Source organism: Metopolophium dirhodum, chromosome 1 (assembly GCF_019925205.1).
Source record: "Metopolophium dirhodum isolate CAU chromosome 1, ASM1992520v1, whole genome shotgun sequence".
Lineage (NCBI taxonomy): Eukaryota > Metazoa > Arthropoda > Insecta > Hemiptera > Aphididae > Metopolophium > Metopolophium dirhodum.
The window spans coordinates 48,774,335-48,795,463 of NC_083560.1; the positions used below are offsets into that span (position 1 = coordinate 48,774,335).

Here is a 21,129-nt window from a genome sequence, read left to right on the forward strand (position 1 = left end):
TAATATAATTTTATAAATACATTTTTTTTGTTAAGTGCGGCAAATTTGCCGCCCTAACAAATTTGCCGCTCCAATCACCTGATTGTTTTGCCTGTAGGGTAACCCGACGCTGAGGGCCAAGTGAAGTACCTTATTAGATAAACTGCAGGGAAAATAATGAATTTATTAATTTATGTACAGTTGTTACCTATCTATCAATTAACTTTTAGCTTATGTTTTTAATTAATTCATTGATCTATAATCCTTAAATTATGTTTTCAACTATCAACGCGTACATTAAAAAATTAGCCTCATCCCACCAGGAAAAAACCAAATTAGCCTCATGGCCCTCGTCTCCCCCCCCCCCCCCCCCCTTACACCATGACAAAATCATTTGACTGTCACTGAAGTTCCTGTATCGGGCTAGAATAGCTATGGCTAATCAGCTATGCATCAACTAAAATAGGTACCTACCTAATTAATAGAAAAATTAAGTTAAACTAAACCATCAGTTGTGAATTTTATGCGTGATATGATTAATAAATTAGGTAATTTTGATTACAATCTAGAAAATTTTGTATTTAATTTTGATAGTTCAAAATGTATATTCTTAGTTAAAAAGGTAGTAGTGTAGTAGGTACGCAGTTTAGATCTAAAGGAAGTTTTATGCGCCAGTTGATATAGTATAGATACCGTAGAAAATGCACTAGGATTTTCGACAGAGTTCTTCTGTTTGATTTCTGCTTCTACTGCTGCCATAACGGCCTGTTGTTGAGCCAAAACTTCAGGGCCGGCAATAGAATCTTTTCTAGCCGACTCACCTCTATAAATCAAAACAAACAGTTATATAGAAATAAATTGAAATTCATTAAACAACCAAACCAAATAATTTAAGTTACTACAAAAAGTTCATGGATACTTGTGCTACAATAGTAGTCTACAATTAATATTGAAAATAAAAATTTAGATAAATTATATAAAAAAATGAAAAATAGCCAATTTTTTAATCTAATTTTTAGAAAAATGTTGATGGTAAAAACGTTTATCTAAGTCATATAGGTAGTTAGTATTTTTTAAATTTATTTTAAATATCTGTTTTTTTGAGTTAGTTAATTTGAAACGTAATAACTTTTTTCAATATTTTTAAAGTGTAACATTGAAACACGTAGAGCCACTGATATACTATAATTACAATTAAGAAATATAGAGATGGCACTCAGTTTACTGGTTGTTCAGAAAATTTTTTAAATCATTCCTTGGGGATGTATAAGATAGCTTACACACTATTAATTAAAAAATTGGTAAAGTATAGAAATACTGGATTACAAAAGTTAGACAATTCTCATTTGTATATACCATATTATTAAACCTACAAAAATTACGGTAAATAAAATATTAACAATAGCATATTGTACGAGTGCTAAATAATATTAGGTACTTCACTATGGACTCACACTAATAGATCAACAAACGACGCTTGTACGTCCGAGCCATCCATGCCGTCTTCTTTTTCGTGGTTTTCCGCCGATGTTTCGTCTTTAACGTCCCCAACTGAGTTTGATTTTAAATGTTTTGAATCAGGTGAACCAGAATTTTTTCTCCTACGATAAAATTATATACATTTATTATTAAACTAATAGGTATACAAAACGAAAACGTGCATAGGCGGAAATCCATTAAAATTTCAGGGGGGGACATTATTGAACGGTGGGGGCTGTGATTCTACAAAATTAAAAAAAGGAGGGGGCTTAGCCTCCACCCCAAATTTCGCCAATGAAAACGTGACTACAAGAATACACACATATTATTGCCATCTGTAAGTGTTGACAGTGGTTCGTCCATCCCCGAAGATGGTAATGCAGGCAGCATTCTGAACGATCCGCTCTTTTCTTCTACAACTTCAACAGTTGTTTCTTCGGATTGCGTGCCACTCATTAGTTGCATGAGAATGCGAGATATATACCTGGATGTAAGTATTTATAATGTTTTACATAATATTGAAAATTTGGAAAGTCAGTAGCCCTGATTCAAAATGTAGTTTATTGCCGTTTTTTTAACAAAATATTATATGACTAATGGCCACCCTTTTACCATGGTTTACAAGCAAACCAAAAAGGATTTAATTTATTTTTGTTCTAAAGAAAAAGGCTTTTTCAGTATTCAAAATTAGCTATGTATTAATAATATTGAAAACACGATTTTTAAATCGGTTGAGATTTGAATAAATAAGAATAATTTATATTTTAAAAAATACAACAAATTGTAAAGTATTACGGTTAGGTTAATTACCCCCTACCTATTTATTCGGTATAGGTGAAAAAAAGTGTCACAAAAAAAGTGAAATAGTGAAACAATTTGTTATATTTTTGAAGTGGTTTTCAAAATAGTTTCTTTTAGATATTATCAATAGATAAGTAACTCCATAAAATAGTTTTTACAAATTTTTAAAAATCGAAAGTATTTTTAATTGTTTTTGTTGTATATTATGTAAAATGGTGACCATAGTTATACATAATAGGAACACTAAAATATACACACTAGATTTTGAAATAGGGCTACTGACTTTCAATTTAATTTATATACTGTTGGTAGGTAGGTATATTAGGTAAAATAGCTATAATATAGGACATTAGGTACATGGGATATGGATACAATATAGTTCAATCAATTATATTATGTAGGTATAATGTCGTGATCGTATATTATTTCGTTATTCGTTATTCTGTTTGTTTTTATTTAAAAAATAGCTATCATTCATTAAAATATAATTAATTATAAAATACGTCGAAAATCTAGATTAAATATTATATTCAAATTATTCGATGGCAAAATAAATAATATTAAATTAATCGGAGAGCTTGAAATAAGACATTTAATTTACGTGTTTGTATAATTTTTTTTTTTTTTAATGACGCTATAGGTACATCTGAATTTTATTATAATCATTTTACAAAATATGCGTATAACATAGCAAATCCGAGTGCAGAAGTCTTTTATTATATTTAGTTTTAATATTATAGTGAAATATTCTATTATCAATTTTAATGAAGGTATTTCGTTCGATTCTGCAATTGATAATTTGATTTTAAAATGAGTTATACCTATACGTAAAATAATATAATTTACATTTTAAAAATATAATCATAAAAATTCATAACTCACTTAAAATTTAAATTTAAATAAAAGCCTTCAACATGACCTACGTTAAAATAAACGACAGAAAATAGATTCAGCTGAACAACAATTTTCTATGTTGTAAGCAGGGACTGGAACAGAACCTAAAAAATGCGGTTCTGGAACCGGAACCTTTTAAATATTAAGAACTGCTTCTGGAATTGAAACCTTCATTTTAATGAATTTAGTACCGGAACCAAACAGGAATTTTAAAATTAAATAGGTTCTTTTAGGTTCAAAAATAAAATAATTGTATTTATCATACTTCAATGGTATTACTGTTTTGTGTATAAATTGTATGATCATATGAGTTTTCTAATATTCATCATACTATTAATTAAACCCGCATTCTGGATAGGTAGGTATTTAATTATTATACTTTTCAGTACCTAAATTATCTGGAACCGGTACCGAAATTATTTGGAACCAATAGGTACCTTTGTTTATTTTTATCAAAAAACCAGAACTGAACCGAACAGTTATTTTATTTTCTGAGAACTAGTACCGGAACCGATACCGATAAATTCAAAAGGTTTCAGTCCCTGGTTGTAAGTTTTTCATAAAATATAACAAACCTTAACACGTAAACTCCACTATATCCAGTGTAGAATATTAAATAAAACCATAGTTTGAAAAATGAAGTGATCAGTTCAATGACACTCATTTGTTGAATTTCATTGATTTTGTTTTTTATATTTGTGGGCGACAACACGAAGAACAGTAGGTGAAATCCATATTTGATGGCCTGTATGCCTCTTCGAATGGGATCTTTTGCCGTCCTTAAAACACAGGTAAAAATTGTCAATCAATAAAAGTATGAATATAGATTTTATATAAATGGAAAATCAAGATAAGAAAAAAATTAGACGTTTTAGTATCATTCAGTTATGATTAAAAAAAACTTTTTATTTCCAAATAGTTAAGAAAACCAATATTGTTTTAACTTTTTTTTTACATTCCATAATAGAAATGTTATACTTATACTAAACTGTAAGAAGTAACATACTATTTGTATACTAAAGAATTTATTAAGAGATATGCCACTATCATATACATAGTTCAGCAATAGACAATAGTACAAAACAACTACTGTTTAAAAAAAAAGATACCTACTTTTATTTTATTTTAATATTACATACGTATACAAATAATATACAATCTAGAATCTACTTCTACATACAAAATATTACAGCACCTACATACAACCTACACATGTTGTAGTGTTTTATTTCTCAATCTGATACACATACATCTTTCTTTTTCCACCTTTTTCTCTAGAGAAAGAATCGTTTGGGATGCAATCAGTTTTTAACAATAAATTATTTATTTTCAAATCTAATGAATTATCAATTGTATAGGTAGTGAATGTGAGCGTAAAATTTAAAATTATCTACTCACCTATAGTCTATAAAATAACATCCGACAACCGAGAAAATATTAGGTATTTGTTGGTTTATGCAACTTAAACATGAGTTTTTAATCCATCTTACTTGGTCTCTTCGTCGTCTGCCATATATGTGTACGCTGTTTTTCTAGATTTTCCACCACCTATACCGGATCCATCATCAACTGCCATAAGACCACTGGCGTGTTGCATCTCAAATATGGCGTCTTCGCAGAAATTAACAAATGCTTCTAATTTCTCTTTATCACCACCTTCAGTGACGATCGAATAAAAGAACGCACGTTTTGATTCCTAAATTACATTACGTAAGTACAAATATTATATAAGTATGGTATATAGATATACTAGATAGCGACTGTTACTGTGAATGTCCGCAATTGGTGAGTGCTGACAATCATCTAGTGAATGTCGACATACACCTTCTAAATTGGTGAATGTTGAAAAATTTAAATAATATAAAAATGTACTAGTGGATGTTAACATTAGGATTTTGGTCAATGTTGACATACACAACACGGTTTTGGTTAACGTTGACATAGGTTACATATTCACACTTAATATTATAGTATAGTACTATAGTCTATAGACAATAATATAAAATAGAAACAATTTAATGTTTAATTATAAATATTAATAATTAGTTTTATTAATTTATACCTGTATTATTAATTTAAATTCTGATAATTTTGCCATACAATTACAAATTATGATTATTTAAAAAAAACGGCGACAATTATTCTACTTATTGCAACATGACAAACTTTCATGACATTTTGTACTACATAAAATGCCAACATTTCTACAACCACAATTTTTTGTGGTGCACTTTGTTTTGTAATTACATCGTGTATACCCTTGCCTACTGGTTGATGAATTTGATGCAGAAACTTAAAAAAAATTGTTGATCCATTTGTGCTTCAGTGATTGATATTACATTTTCTTTACATACTGAAAGCTGGTTTCTGGTGTATAGTTGATTTATAACACCATTTTTGATAGCTAATTTATTAGCTAGCTTATCTACTATATCGAATACTACAGCTAATATATTTTGGAGATCCATTCCATTTTACTACGATCAACATCTGGAACTCAAATACGGACAGTTTCCCCTATATTAGCTGGAAGAAACTTTTGTTTTGAGGTTCTCAACATTTTTACGGCTTATACTTGGAGACTTGTGGTTGCTACCTCTCTATTCAAAATTATTTTTTCTTTTATTCTGTCAGTTGGTTTATCTACAAACTAATTGAATTATATTTTTCAGCCGATAGAAAAAAAGAATTATCATGTCTTTTTTTAGATACTAAATTATTGAATTTATTATAAAATACTTCACGTAGTTTCCATTAAGAAAAAAATGTTTTGGTTATTGTGCAAATCAATCGTAAAATATACCTATAGCTACGTTGAATGCAGTGTTGGGAATTATCTAGATAAATTATCTTACAATATTATTCTAAATGTTAACGAGGTAGCATAGCATGGTGGTTATCCAGACATAGTAAGTCGCTGGGTAAGGTAATAAAACATTTTATTGAAATTATCAACTTGTACAATACCTTGTGTATTAGGTAATAGGTAGGTACTAGAATATTAGATAGTATTATCAGATCAGATTAAATAATATCGGCATTACCAACATTCACCAATATCGTTATTGACGTTATTTAAATGTCGACATTCACTAGTAAATGTTTAAAAACAATACACAATTAATCAATATGTCAACATTCACCAATGACTTTGGTGTATGACGACATTAACTAGTGACTGTCAGCACTCACCAATTGCAGACATTCACAGTAACATGACGATTGTTACGAAACGAATTCAAATTCGGTAATTTTTAATTCAAGCTATATTACACCTACCCTAATTTGTGGTTTTAACCACTGTTCGATGTTTGATTCTTTAATTTCAAAGTACACCCGTTCTATGCGTTTACTTCCACCAAGAATTTCAATTCTTCCAAGGAACGGTTGGAAATAGTTCAAAACACTACTAGCAGTTTCTAGGAATCTTGTTAATCTAAATAATTCACAAATCACAAAATGTAGTTAAAAAAATTCGTTGAACCAAAACTTAAACTAAAATGTATATTTAATATTGAGGTACTATGGAAATTATTAGAAATTACCTAGGTTCATTTGGCATGTGTTCCGATAAGTTGGTCAACAATACGGCAAGATTGAAACCAATTTCTTTGGATGGCTCATGAAATTGATCTGTGAAGCCAATATAATCAATTTTCCCATCGTGATTAGATTCACAACATTGTAACATAAATTCAATTTCCTCTCTGAAAATTGTAAAATGTATTCGTGAAATCGTGAAATAACTTTTTTATAATATTGATGAATTTTATTAAATTTTCTTTAAACGACAAAACGTACGCAGTATAACTTTTTTGTTGTTCCATTTTTTCTTTAAAATCTTTTGGATGTACCCAGCCATCGTTGTTGGGGTCAATTTCCTATAAAATACAACAAAAATTACTAAGAAAAATATTATCGATATAATTTATTTTCGCAAATTAGACGTCAGTAATATCAACATCAACTACGTTTATCAGACCAATTAAAACCTATTATAATTATATTAGTTATAATTTATAATACCTACTGTTATATTGAGTTTTATTACATTACCGTAAAGCTTGCTGAGCTCGTTAAATCTTTAAGTTTCAGGAACATGTCAAAATATTTCAATATCAACTAGAGTTAAAAATAAAAGTATGATTAGTTATTTTGAATTCAACTTTTATACGAAAAATATGTACCTCGACATTTGACGCCGATTCTACTAAAGTGTCAACCATTTGTTTTCCAATTGTTCCATTAACAACGTTTCCTGTACAATTAACATTTGTTTTTAAAGTTGAATAGGTAGATAAAATGTATGATAAGTAACACATAGAATTAATTGATTGATTCTATATTATAAAACTTTAACGATTTCAAATTGTAATATGTACATATTTAAGGTGCTTCGTCTTGGCACCCATAAATCGTCCAAACCCCCCTCACATATTGTTTTGTACCCGATTTGCACCCATTTGTACTCTCCATAAAAAAATTTGTACACCTCTCCCTTTTACGCAAAATCAAATCCCCCGTCCTGGCACACAGCGTCGTATCCAGTACGTCGTTACAGCACCCGGACGGGGGATTTGGTTATGCATAAAAGGGAGAGGGGTACAAACATTTTTAGGGAGGGTTCAAATGGGTCCAAAAAATTGAGATCGGTGCGGAATCGATCGGTTGACTTTTGGTGGTTCTGGGTGCCAGGACGATGTTTTTATAGCACCCGGACGTGGGATTCGGTTTTGCGTAAAAGGCTAGGTTAGGTTAAATCGGGTACATAACAATGAGATATGTTATGGGAGGTTTTGACGATTTATGGGTGCCAAGACGACGCACCTACATATTTATCATATTATATTTATATCGTATCATAATTCATAATATAATATTATATGTCATCTGATTTATGTATACAGCCTATGCACCTAATATTATTATAATACCTATTCTCTCGGAATTAACCAAAATTTTGTTTTAACAAAGTAATATTACAATACAAGGTTATATCTAGTCCAGTTTAATCAGTTTAATTAACAAATTGTTACTAATTGTATTAGTTGTTTAGAAATATATTGTATAATAGTATGTAATATATACGTTATTTTTTTTTCTTTGAATGCACATAGTTTTTGTATTTTATTTTTTCTTGACCATACAACATTTTTAGATCGGTAGGTATAATAAGAGAAAACGGTAAAATAACGCATGTCCTCATAATATGTTCCATTGTGAAGTTAATATTATAAAGTTATTTTAACATAATATACCTACTTATAAGTACCTATTAAATAACAAAATATTTTATTTTATGTATATAAAATATATCTTTATTAACCTAGTATTGGACTTTAGTATTAAAAACGAAATCTAACTTTCTTTCATTTCCGAATATAAGTACATATTATTAGCCTATAAAGTAAATCAGACATGTGTTTTTGTCCTTTTTTATTACCTTCTAACATGGACAGCATCATCGTAATCATATCTTTTTGTAAATTCAATAGTTCTTTCAACAAATCTACTTGACTAGAATGTTTCGATAATTTATCTTGCATGTGTGAAAACAAAAACAAAAACCCTCCAACGGCATCCCATAACCTGGAATGAGCTAGGGCCTGTTGATTTTGAGTACATGGTCCTTGAATTACTTCGGATAGAGTATTAAAAACTTGGCTGGCGACACCGATTGCTTTGAAGAAATTTGCTTTTCCTGCTGGATCGATTAGCTCCTTGCTCGAATAATGCCAATAAAAATCCATTATAGATTCCTGAAATCATGGCCGGGCACAGATTAGGTTAACATTGCTATTTATTTACATTTAATACGGCTTTATACCTGAAGTCTAAGTAAATAATCCACTGTACAAATTACGACATTTACAGTCGTAGTATTTCCTGCTTGTGTTCTTAAATAATTTTGCCATTCTGAAAAAACATTTTGTAAACATTTAAGAATCAATTAAAAAAAATAAAAAACAATTTTTTCATACCTAAATTATGGCCTTCGCAAGTTAATTGAATAAATCTGAATAGAGTACAAGTGAACTCGGCATCGTGCATATTTTTTTCACCAGCAGCGCCTTCCGATCCTACTCCCAACCCTTCAGCTTTGGTATTTCTCTCAAAAGCGTCCAAATCAAGAACGCTAAAAAAAAAGTAAAACTCGTGAATGGATCATTATATAATTGTTTTTTATTTCAATTAATAGTACCTGCATGAATTCATTAAACCAGCAACTGAAGTAAAAAATCCAACATCTTTTTTTTCTTTTAAATGATTTAACATACCCTATTATAAAGTACTTTTATTATTAAACGTTATATATTATTTAAGATAAACATTTTACATTTAAAAAATGTTTTTGTAATATCATCAATGTATGATAGTTAGTAAACATTTTATAATTGATAAGAAAAATTCATTATGATTCTCAATTATAATTACCATTTGAATTTCTAAATTACCACCACGGAGAACAGCGATTCCCAATTGAAGCGTTTTCATAACCATTTCACTAGGTATACCTTTGCAAGCTGATATGTGCAACAAAACCATTTCTGCGACACCACGGTTGGCCAATCGGGCTTGGTGAAACAACAGTTTTTGTTTTTCCATTTCTTGTTCCTATGTGAAATATTATATTGAAGATATTAGATATTAGGTAGGTAACATTAAGTTAACAACACAATAATTAGTATAAACACTTTACGTGGATAGAAGCGCCGCCTTCTTCTTCTCCGTTACCAGTAGAACCTTCTTCTTCATTATTGCCTTCTTCTTCTTCTTCACCACAAGACCTACAGGGAATTTTTATATTATCCGACGTGATAAAGAAAAATTATGTGTGATCAGCTTAAGCTGTGATAAAAATACTATAACACATTACTAGCTTAAAATTAAGTTGAGTTTTAAACCATGTATTTTTAAGTAAATATAATTAACGAAATATAACAATATCTGTACGGCTATACAAACATACGAAATTTTTCTTTTCGGTACAAAGTGAGGCTGAACCATAATATATATTATTAAACTTAAATTGTATTTAGGTATACATTTTAACATTGGAATGTTTATTATAATTTATAACTTTTAACTAAAAATTATTATACTAACTGTGTAGTTCTACCAGACATGTCTTTAAATATAACTAGGTACTAGGCACAAAATTATAAGTATACTTACTTAGCTAAAATATCCGCATAAGACATATAAAGAGGGTCTTCTTGTAAAGCACCACTTCTCTCGGTCATGGCTCCTCGGCAAAAAGTAGTAACCATTTGATTTAGCGGATCTGCCATTCCTTCTTCTTCTTCCTTGTCACGTTTTTTAAGTTCCGCCTCTTCAAATGATTGCTAAAATCAAACGAATTATATTTTATAGTGTTTTGACATGTGATAGCAAAATATATTGATTAAAACTGAAACTAACTGTGAGATCTTCAATCATAACCTCTTGTCCAATATTTTCATCTTGAAGCCAAAGTTCGTAAAATGAACGAACGAAAATATTAACTGCACGGTGTCTAAAATGTTTAAATTACCAAAGTTGTATTTTAAAGCAATTTTAATAATTACAGTAGTTCAAGTAAGTTAACAGCATTATTAATTAGGTAATTATTTGTAAAAATTGTATGAAGCAAATTAATAAAAAAAACATAATATACAGTAGATTTTATACAATTGATTCGTTATAACCCTATATTTAAGAATTATTCATCACCCTTGAAGTTCTCATCAGATTATAGGTGTAGACGTGTAATATAAATATATATATCTTCAAATTTTATCAAAACCTTAGATTTATACTAGGTTCATTTTGCGTTCCCCTTGATTTTTTGATTATTATGATAATCTACTGTATACCTGTTGTACATACGTGCATATAGTATCAATTATGGTTATAGTGCATCTATGAAAATCTATGAGTGCAACTAGATAGGTAATTAAAAAATACAAAAACAAGAGAATTTTGGTAAACCGAAGCTAATAATTAATAACTTACACAGCAGAGACATTGAGTATTCAATTAAAATCAAGCGAGTGTTAGAGGTACCTTTTTATGCAGTATATTGGAGTCATTCTAAGGCAGGCTATAGCGGCTCTTTTTCTGGCAACCGATAATATCGTTCTCCATCCCAGCCGATGCAATTGGTTATTATTGTGGGACAACTACATATTGCATACAATTTCAAAAAAATAAGGTTAGGTACACACAATTAGGTATATAATAAAAACGACGTCACGGTTTAATAATTATTATTATAGTACCGTAGCCAGGATTCTATTTAGAGGAAAAACGAAGTGGCATTTGAATTTATTTTAACTAGGTAGGTACTATGTAATACACTAATATCTGTTCTACATGCATGTAATACTATAGTATAATTATGATATTATATCCGATATGTTATATGAATTAAATTGTAATATTATATAAACTCAGAATTTATATAATATTACAATGCTTATAGTTGGGGTACCTATATAGTATATATCATGAGGGGGGTACGTGCACCTGGCTACGACACTGGCTGATTGTTTATATCACTAGACACATAAGGATAATAATTGACAACACCAGGTAGGTAGTAGCTATAGGTGAGTAGGTTTAGGTAGGTACCTTCAATAATACAGTACAGCACATGACTAGAGGCAAATAGACGTGACACATTTTAAATATAATAACATACGAGTACGCATCTTAACATACACTAATTTGATAAATATAATATATTTATGGGTAGGTAGTATTAATAATAATCAATAATCACTGTAAATGACATAGGACAGTATCCAAAGAATTAGTAAATGACTTAATATAAAATATATTTTTATATAATATACTTATTTATTTTAACGAGGGATTAATTTATTAAACTGCAAAGCAAAAGTAAAACCGGTATTATTATTAATTGTATACAAAAAATATAACACACAATTATTATTATCAATTAGAAAAGCAGTAAAAAAATAGGCTCTATAAAATACACAACGGATAAATTATAAAATATTAAAAGCCTCTAAAAGACCTGGTCAAAGCGTGGAGTGAGAGTTGTCGGAAACAAGCAATTACGGCTCTCTTACGTTGCGTCGATACAACTGATCGATAAATCGCCTTGCTTTGAAGCTGAGGATGATCAATCTAGCAAAACAAAAAAAAACATACTAACTAGGTTATTGCGTTGAGCTACTTCACTTTGAATCTACCTAGACATCAGTTTATAAATTATAAAATTAATTCGCAATTAAGTTTAACAAAATAAAATGCATAGACATGCGTGTATCTACATACATAATTAAATAATTTATTTTATTTAAGATTATATTATATCATATTATAAGGAAATGAAAATGTTGAAAACTATCTTATATAGATACATTTGTCAATGGATATAAGTCATGTAACTATTAAGTTGTGTGCCTACTCTGTAATTAATACCTATTCGTTAGAGTAGGTTAACAATGTTAAATTATAACATATAATATGCCAGTACTACATCTATGAATTAATGCGGTTAAATTATTATTAATTATAATTTAAAAGGATTCCACCCCGTTATTCTCTGTCTTTGTCTAATACATAGGATTTATAGGATTGTAGACGTGTTCTTATCCAAACATACCAATAAATTGATCTAATGCATCTATAAAAGTTCTAAAAACAGATTTGAATTTGATGTCCAGTCTGCTTGAATTCAGCTTTCCCACATTTTTGATTTTTTGATTTTAACTTCTCCAAAAATTGAATTATGACAATTTTTTAATTATTCTTTTTTAATATAACATTTTTAGAATTTGGGGAATAATATTAAAAATGTGGGAAGTCAATTTCAAGTAGACTTGACAAAAATTTAAATCTATTTTTAGAACTTTTATCGCTGCATGCCTGCATTAGATCAATTAGTATGTTTGGAAAAGAACACGTCTAAAATCCTATGTCGTGCGTGTGTTAGACAAGGATAGAAAATTAACAGGTGGGGAATCCCCTTAATAAAAAAAAACTATTTTATCTAAATATATTATGTGAGTAATTAGTTTAATTTTAATTTTAATTCATGAGTTTAACAGGTGGGAAATTGCTATTGATCACAACTGGGACTGGAACTGAACCAACAAGAACTGGTTCTGGAACCAGAATCTTTAAAGTATTAAGAACCGGAACCAAACCGGGATTTTTAAATTAAAAAGGTTATTTTAGGTTCAAAAATAAAATCATAATTTAATGGCATTACCTACTGTTTTGTGTATAAACTATGTATGATCAAATGAGTTTTCTAATATTTCTCATACTATTAATTAAACCCACATTTTGGATAAGTATTTAAAATTATTATACTTTTTGGTAACTAAATTATCTGGAACCGGTACTGAAATTATTTGGAACCGATACCTTTAATTTTTTTTTATCAAGAAACCAGAACCGAACCGGAACAGTTATTTTATTTTTGGAGAACCAGTACCGGAACCGATACCAATAAATTCAAAAGGTTCCAGTCCGTAATTTAATAATTATTGTATTTTATCTTGATTAGATATTTATGCCAATATTATGTTTCCTTGTGTATTTATGTATAAAATTAAATATATATATATGTTAGCACGTACATAGTACATACATAATGCATATAAATAGTATATTATATGATAAAAAGTAAAAATATGTAAAACTACACTTTGAAATAGGTAATTATATATTTATATGTTAAGATGCTATCTTGTATCAGGTTAGCAGATGATTCAGCCTCTATAATGACTAACAATATTCAATATTAAAATATTTAATTTAATTATTCTCTTTAATATCATCTGACGAATGACGACTGAAGTTGAACATTACTCCAAATCTATATTACTTATTATAATAACACCGATAAACATTACATTCAAGTGTTCATTTCATTACTGATTAAACGCAACAATTTTATGGTTTATATTATTATTAAATAATACCTAAAAAAAAGTAATTTTCGTAACTATAATAATTACTGTTCGTAAATCGTAATAGGTACAGCGAGTAAATACCGTATACTAAAAATCGTACTAATTTTACGATATTTGTTAGTGATTATTATTTGTTAGTATTTTTTTTTTATCTCACCAAAATGTGTTCTATTCAACATTATAACTTGGGCAGTTATTTCAGTTAATATGAAAAATAATAAATGTTTATATATACGGTAAATACTTGTGTGTGACTTACAAATTTCTGACAAGTGACAAACTCTATAATACCGCTAAATTTTGCTCAGTAAATTTAAAATTCATCTAAAATTATGTGGATACCGAGGCTAAAAAATAGAAATTGAGCCACAACAAACAAACAGGTACATACAATTCATATGGATTTCGATATAGTTTAAAATGATTGAATAAAAATTAGGTTGAATCATGTATAAAATAGTACATCATAAATATTATTATTGACAGAATAGATATTCTAAAATGAATATTCTTTTGAAAAAAAGTTTTATAATTTGACATCTTATCCCTTCAACTTTTTAATTTTGTATCTGTTTCTGAAGTACCTACCTATACAAATGTTTAATATTTCCTGTCCAGCGTGATAAAACGCAGTCTATATTATGACACATCGCATAACCCCCAATATTGTCCCAATAATGGGATGGCCTTTAAATTTGCATTTAATGACTTCTATAATCATTTATCACCAGAATGCGTTTCTCTGGATAAACAAAGTATACAGTATACAATAAATACCAAACAAACTATAAACAGTGTCCATTTACATGTATTAACATGTAACGTTTAATATTCTTTAAATTTAATAGTGTAGGAAGGTATTTGAAATTAAAGAATGAAAAAATAATGACTGTATTGCATTTACTTTTAATTTGGAACCCATAAATGTCACGTTTTGTTATGCATGTGCATGATAAATTATTAAAAACTTGAACTTATTTATACATAGGTACAAATTAAAAATACAACCAGGGAAATCACTTAACCGCATAGTAGACCATTGAGTAGGTTTTTGTAATGAATTTGTTAAATTTGAATCCAATGTATAGAACGATAATATTTAATATATTTAATAATATGTTATATTTATAATTATAATAGTAATATGTTTATTTATTAGAAATACGGTATGTAAAAATAATTGTTCCAAAAATTAAATCATATTATATTGTATTATGTAATATTAATTTACATTATTAATAATATTACTAGCTGTTAACTCGTAAGTGAATACAGACGTAGGCACCGTAAAACGGTGTGATTAGGTTAGCGGTATAAATATCTTAAAACTAAATCTAAATAATTTAAAAATGTCATTGTGTATAGTAAATAATATTAATGTGTCAAAAATGTAGTCTATAAATAGTATTTTTTAAATTACAACAAATTAACTAAATTTTTCATTTAAATAACCAATTTTATAAAAATCTACACTTTAAACAATTATATGAAAAAATAGTGCATAATATGTTTTTTGAGATTTTAGGTTTGCCGCAAGATCGACTTACGAGGAACCTTGTACATTGACATTGACAAGCCTATAAGCTAAATGAATTATACATTTTTCACTAAAAATGATTTGTACATTATTGCGATTTTGACAAAATGTATCAAAATTTGATATCGATATGTTAGGTACATAATATCTATGACCTATGTAGCTTTTTTTGATATTCGTTAATTGCTATAATCGTAACTTATAATGAATCGTATTTTTAAACTTCTAAATGTTTTGATGAAGGACACATTTTTTTATAAACACTTATGAAAAAATAACTAAAACAATTTAAACATTTTAAATGTCTGTAAATAGCTTAAAACTACCTAGTCTAAATATTTTGAATTCTCACAGAATTTCTTAGTATGTAGAAAATGATAATAGTACACCTAACGTTTCAAGTTATTTACTAGTGTACTACGATTAATATTGTTTGAAAATTAACAAAATAACAAAACATATTTGGGGATGAATTGTTATTGATACGTTTAAGTATCCTATGTCATCAATATTTGAACTTTAATCGCTCTTAAAAATGAATACCTACAGCTGTACAATATATATACTCTTTTAATTCCAGTAAAAACTCATGAACTTTTAAATTTATGTTTTTTACACTCATTGTTACCAAATAATATATCAACTGTTTATACATTTACAACTAAAGTGTATGACATGAGCATAACAAAAGCTTAATATTATAATTGTATGCAAGTGGCCATGGTCTGCTTAGTTCTGCATTGCCTTCGTTTATCCTTATAAAAAATTTGGCCAAAACTTAAGAGGTTTATTTTTAAATAAAATCACGTTAATTGCATATGTATTTTAAATAATTGACAGTGACACAATATCCAATAATAAGGTAAGATATAAATATATTTACTTTATCCTATTTAAAGCATGGGTAAATTTATAAAATTATATACCTAAAATTCATTTTTATTGGTTCATTGGGTTGTTTTTTTGAGGGAGAGACAGTTATTAAGAGTCCAATTTATTTCATTGGGTAACCAGTTGAAATTTTTCGCATGGTAATACTTATTAAAAAAAATTATAATTGTACAAACTATATTATTTACCATGTGTAATCCATAAAGAACTTTAGCCATAGCGACAATTCTATCCGCGACCTCGTCGACTTGTAGTGGTTTAATTTCGATAGTTCCCTTTTTGCTTCCTAGCTTTGAGTATAAATAGTGTTGCCAGGACATTTCGTCAGCCGGGTCCAATTTATCGGGTAATGTCAATTGAATTTTGACAAATTGTATCACGTCGTAGTCTGGCATTCTCTAAAATTGATTTAATCAAACAAACATAAGAATATTATTTGTTTTTGTTTATTACTTATATTTTTACTTTTAAAAATCTATCCTTGCAATGTTGAACTAATTCTTGTTCTCTTCCTGCGAACAAATTTAAACCAACTGGCAGTAATCGTTTAAGGCAAGCAACCATCAAAGATGCTTGAATTTCCTTTTCCTTGTCACGTTTCTTATCCCTATGTTTTTTCTTTTTCTATTGATGAAAAATAAACAAAGCCGAATATAAGATATACAAACGGATAAAAAAAAAATGTTGGATCATACCTTTCCAGTTGATCCGCCTAACGATGTTTCTGATATAACAGCTGATCTCCGTGTAGCCGTTGGCATAATAAGTATCATGTTGTCAATTTCATTCGCAGAAATAAAGTTTTGTTCTTCCCGTAAAAAGTATTGAGATTTGGACCAAATGTTGAATATTTCAGACACGTGATTGTATAAATCTTCAGCATTTGATATGTTATTACGTAACCAGTGATTGCGTTGAAGATCCACGTATTTTATGAGGAGTGGGTAAAACGCATAAATATCCCTAACAACTAATTGCCAATCTTCTTGTATTTGAGCTTCAATCTAAAAAAAATAATTCAAGGTACATATTAATCAATAAATAATAAAGGTCAGATTAGGTTAATAAAATACCTGGGACGTATCATCAGTAGACGATTTTATAAATCCTCTTAACGACTCTTCTTTATGGTACAATGTTTCTGTACGTTTTTTAACTCGTTCCGCAAGTGGTAAGAATGGATCTTTTAATAATTCTTCTGAAGAATTAATAATTATTTGTTGTGTATAAGCTGCAATGGTATTGAAAATATTATAATTTATTATGAAATTCACAATTATTAGTTCATCAGTTTAAGGTAATAATAAGGTAATAGGTACAATTAGTAACTATTACTAATTGATAGTACTAACCTGCAATTTGCGTCATCCAAGGGGCATTATCGTTCCCAATATTTTTTTTTATTAACTTTAAAACATTTTTCAATAGACAGTTCATATGTTCACTAGTCACCATTGTGACATGATTACTGAAATTAATATTACATTAATGAATGTATCATTATATAAATATCATAATATAATGGATTGACTATTAAATCATTACAATCAATCATTCCTACCATAGGAATTATAAGCAGTAGTAAAAATAAATATTGCGCTAGTATACTTTAATATGCTTGTAACTCTTGTAAGTTGAATACCTTCGTGAAAATTATCATAGAAAATGAATTCAATGATATAATAAAATTTGTTATGTATTTAACACGCACGCCACTCATAACTATCTAACGTCATGGGGCATGGGCATAAAGCTAACGCTAACTTATATCTCCAGTGCGGATTTACTTAAGTGGACGTTATAGTGACATTTGTTGTCTTCGTATTACAAGTGCGGAGCATACCCAATTTCACACTCAGCAGATCATGTTTAAGTCCATTAGTTTAAAAATTTAAATGAATTCACTTCTTATAAAATTTAAAGGCAAAATTATTATCTTAGCAATGATACAGGTTTTTTTTATTATATTTTAATTTTAAAATGAGTTCTGAGTATTTTAAGATGTACAAGCAATTTACGATTTTATAATTGGTACTCATAACTCGCTTTAAAATTAAAGTATAATATTATTTTCTAGATAATAATCTTACCTTTAAGTTGCATAAGAGGTCAATTTACTCTAATTTTTAAACTAGCGAAAATAAACATTATCTGCTTAGCATAAAATTGGCTATGTTATGCAGTTGTAACTTGTAAGACTGAGACAAAAAAATATGTACCTGCAACGTCCCATTAACTATAATTTGTAAGACGGCGCATTGTACAGGCAATATAGAGACATTACGGAGTTGAAACAGAGTATTGGGAAATATCGTTTTATTATCTTACATGACGTATTCGTATAATATTATTTATTACTTTCACATATTTTGCTGTCCATGTATTATTGTTTTCTAGTTATGTAAACTAATAAATTTAAATGGCCATAAAATAATTGTCAAGTAATGTTAGATTTGGCCAGTAGTTTATATTAGGACAACAACGCATAATTCACTTGTCTGGACATTTACATAGTCTAAATAATCACTGACCACCAATGACCATCTGAACGGGATTGTTATTATTGAAAAATACGTTTTTTTCTTTTATTTTCTATTTGTGTGATTTTATATGTTTTTGGTATATATTCTAAACTAATAATTTTTAGTCGAACTCCTATATTATTATCATTGGGTATGGTAATAAAATTAAGTCTGTAATTTAATTTTATACTGACCTATTATTTTAAATAAAATCATTAATTTCGTTTTACTAAATGTTGAACAGTTGTTAACCGTGGAAAATACATCTATACTAATAGTTACACATTACAACAAATTACCTATTGATTCATAAATTGGAGGAATTAAAAATGAAATTCAAATTATAAAAATTAATATACAGTCTATTGATTTAAGATTCGCAACATTTAACTATTTTAAATATGACTGATTTTCATTTGATTATTCTTTTTTATTTTTTCTTTAATAGTTTTAAGTAATGCAATAGTTACCCTGTGGTCAGAGCAACATTATCTGGACCTTGTGCCCACCAGTACGGTAAGTATGAACACAATAATGGTAAAATAACATCAATTATATGTGGTGCGTCTGTATATGTTTTTTCTGATTCAATAAACTGATCAACTTCGTTTAATACCGTTTCTAGCGTGGGCATAGTGCCTTCCATTCTCGACATTATATCTAAAAAACAAAATCACACCATTGCCCATTGGTTATACAACAAAATGTTTGTTATATATTGTAATTAGATTTACCTTGAGCTTCCAATGAACTATCAGCAAATCGATTAAGAAGTGAATATTGGTTGTGTTTATTCAGATGAGGTTCAAGGAAAGCCACGGGAAATGTTGAACTAAATGCACCCAAACAACTACCGAAAGCCGGACGATGTCTTTCCAACTGTACTTTTAAATATTTTCTAAATTACAATAAACTATTAGTAAAAAATTATATCTATGATATTTTTATTTTACATTTTCGTATTACCTATCATGTGTCAACGATGTATCTGTACCAAGGGTATACAGGCTACTCAACATTTTATAAGCGGCTACTTGAATTTCGTTCACTATTTTAAACAAAATGTACAAATAATTAAACTGTATAATACAACATTAAATTGTATTAATATTTCTTACACAATAGCTCGTTTCCGTATTCGTATGCAGCTAAATGATCAAAAAGTGATGACAAGACTGGCAAAATTACGTCATTAACATAAAATAGTGAAGTCGATGTTTTCAAATGAGTTCCTCGTAGATAGCAATAACGGCTCTATAAATAGAAAAACCATAAAAATATATTTTGATAAATAGTCTTAATTGAATTAATAGTTTTTTTATAATAATTGTGCATACATCGTGCAAATTTTGAATTGTATGTTCCAAATCATCAGCAATGTTATGGAAAAATGTAAGCATTGAAGTTCTAATAAATTCAGGACAGTTTTTCACGAGTGATCTATACATATGAAATATAATATTATAACGTACATTTGTATTATAAGTATTAATTTTTGAATTTACTTGGCATCAATAGCTTTGACAAGTACTTGTAGACATCGTACGGTTATACGGACATCAGCTCCGAAGGCCATTAACTTAGATCTCAAAAGATTGGCTAACTTACAAAATAAACTAAAATACAAAATAATTATAAAATCATAAAATATATCAAATATTCATATATAAATATGACTTTACCTAGCGACCATTTCTTTTTCCTTTAATGAAGCTGCGCCTAAGACACTTGAAGCTGTTGCTACCGTTATGAAGTAATTTCTATGAGTGCTAAAATATTTCTCAACTAACGGTAGCACAACCTGAAATTGATAAAAGGTAATACTTTGTATATTTTGTAATAAGAATGAAATTCAGACATACTTTGGAGAAAAATTTAATATCTCTTGTACATATTTTGAAACTAGAACGCCTGCTAAATGTACCCGAAGGTTTTAAAAGTTTCATATTTATTGATGCTCTGTCAATGTAATGAATCAATTTTTCAAGCAAACTATATGAAAATCGAAGTTCCCCTGTTGACGCAGCAGCCAATTGTTCAGCTTCTGAGGGTCCTCCATTACGGTTAGGTCTAAAAATTAACAATAACATAT

General features: G+C 28.6%; 2 protein-coding genes across 2 annotated transcripts in view; one reads left to right on the forward strand and one right to left on the reverse strand.

Annotated features, from left to right (window-relative positions):
• LOC132935959 (rho guanine nucleotide exchange factor 6) overlaps nt 1-21,129 on the forward strand; it is a 223,271-nt gene that overhangs the window by 71,139 nt on the left and 131,003 nt on the right. The gene's annotated exons all lie outside the window — the stretch shown is intronic.
• The window catches only part of LOC132934149 (ryanodine receptor), a 62,751-nt gene that overhangs the window by 9,470 nt on the left and 32,152 nt on the right, over nt 1-21,129 (reverse strand). The window contains exons 59-90 of the mRNA XM_061000425.1: nt 20,900-21,107; nt 20,720-20,838; nt 20,543-20,653; nt 20,375-20,477; nt 20,156-20,291; nt 20,004-20,085; nt 19,772-19,935; nt 19,508-19,697; nt 17,868-17,983; nt 17,589-17,746; nt 17,211-17,519; nt 16,981-17,139; nt 16,704-16,913; nt 12,176-12,288; nt 10,576-10,669; nt 10,330-10,499; nt 9,854-9,941; nt 9,589-9,768; nt 9,356-9,432; nt 9,135-9,289; nt 8,981-9,069; nt 8,597-8,912; nt 7,341-7,411; nt 7,210-7,275; nt 6,955-7,034; nt 6,699-6,860; nt 6,433-6,589; nt 4,644-4,849; nt 3,729-3,932; nt 1,781-1,942; nt 1,434-1,580; nt 673-802 (exon numbers count right to left, since the gene is read on the reverse strand). Of these exons, the coding sequence (XP_060856408.1) occupies nt 673-802; nt 1,434-1,580; nt 1,781-1,942; nt 3,729-3,932; nt 4,644-4,849; nt 6,433-6,589; nt 6,699-6,860; nt 6,955-7,034; nt 7,210-7,275; nt 7,341-7,411; nt 8,597-8,912; nt 8,981-9,069; nt 9,135-9,289; nt 9,356-9,432; nt 9,589-9,768; nt 9,854-9,941; nt 10,330-10,499; nt 10,576-10,669; nt 12,176-12,288; nt 16,704-16,913; nt 16,981-17,139; nt 17,211-17,519; nt 17,589-17,746; nt 17,868-17,983; nt 19,508-19,697; nt 19,772-19,935; nt 20,004-20,085; nt 20,156-20,291; nt 20,375-20,477; nt 20,543-20,653; nt 20,720-20,838; nt 20,900-21,107 (4,732 nt within the window). The remainder of the gene's footprint in view (nt 1-672; nt 803-1,433; nt 1,581-1,780; nt 1,943-3,728; nt 3,933-4,643; nt 4,850-6,432; nt 6,590-6,698; nt 6,861-6,954; nt 7,035-7,209; nt 7,276-7,340; nt 7,412-8,596; nt 8,913-8,980; nt 9,070-9,134; nt 9,290-9,355; nt 9,433-9,588; nt 9,769-9,853; nt 9,942-10,329; nt 10,500-10,575; nt 10,670-12,175; nt 12,289-16,703; nt 16,914-16,980; nt 17,140-17,210; nt 17,520-17,588; nt 17,747-17,867; nt 17,984-19,507; nt 19,698-19,771; nt 19,936-20,003; nt 20,086-20,155; nt 20,292-20,374; nt 20,478-20,542; nt 20,654-20,719; nt 20,839-20,899; nt 21,108-21,129) is intronic.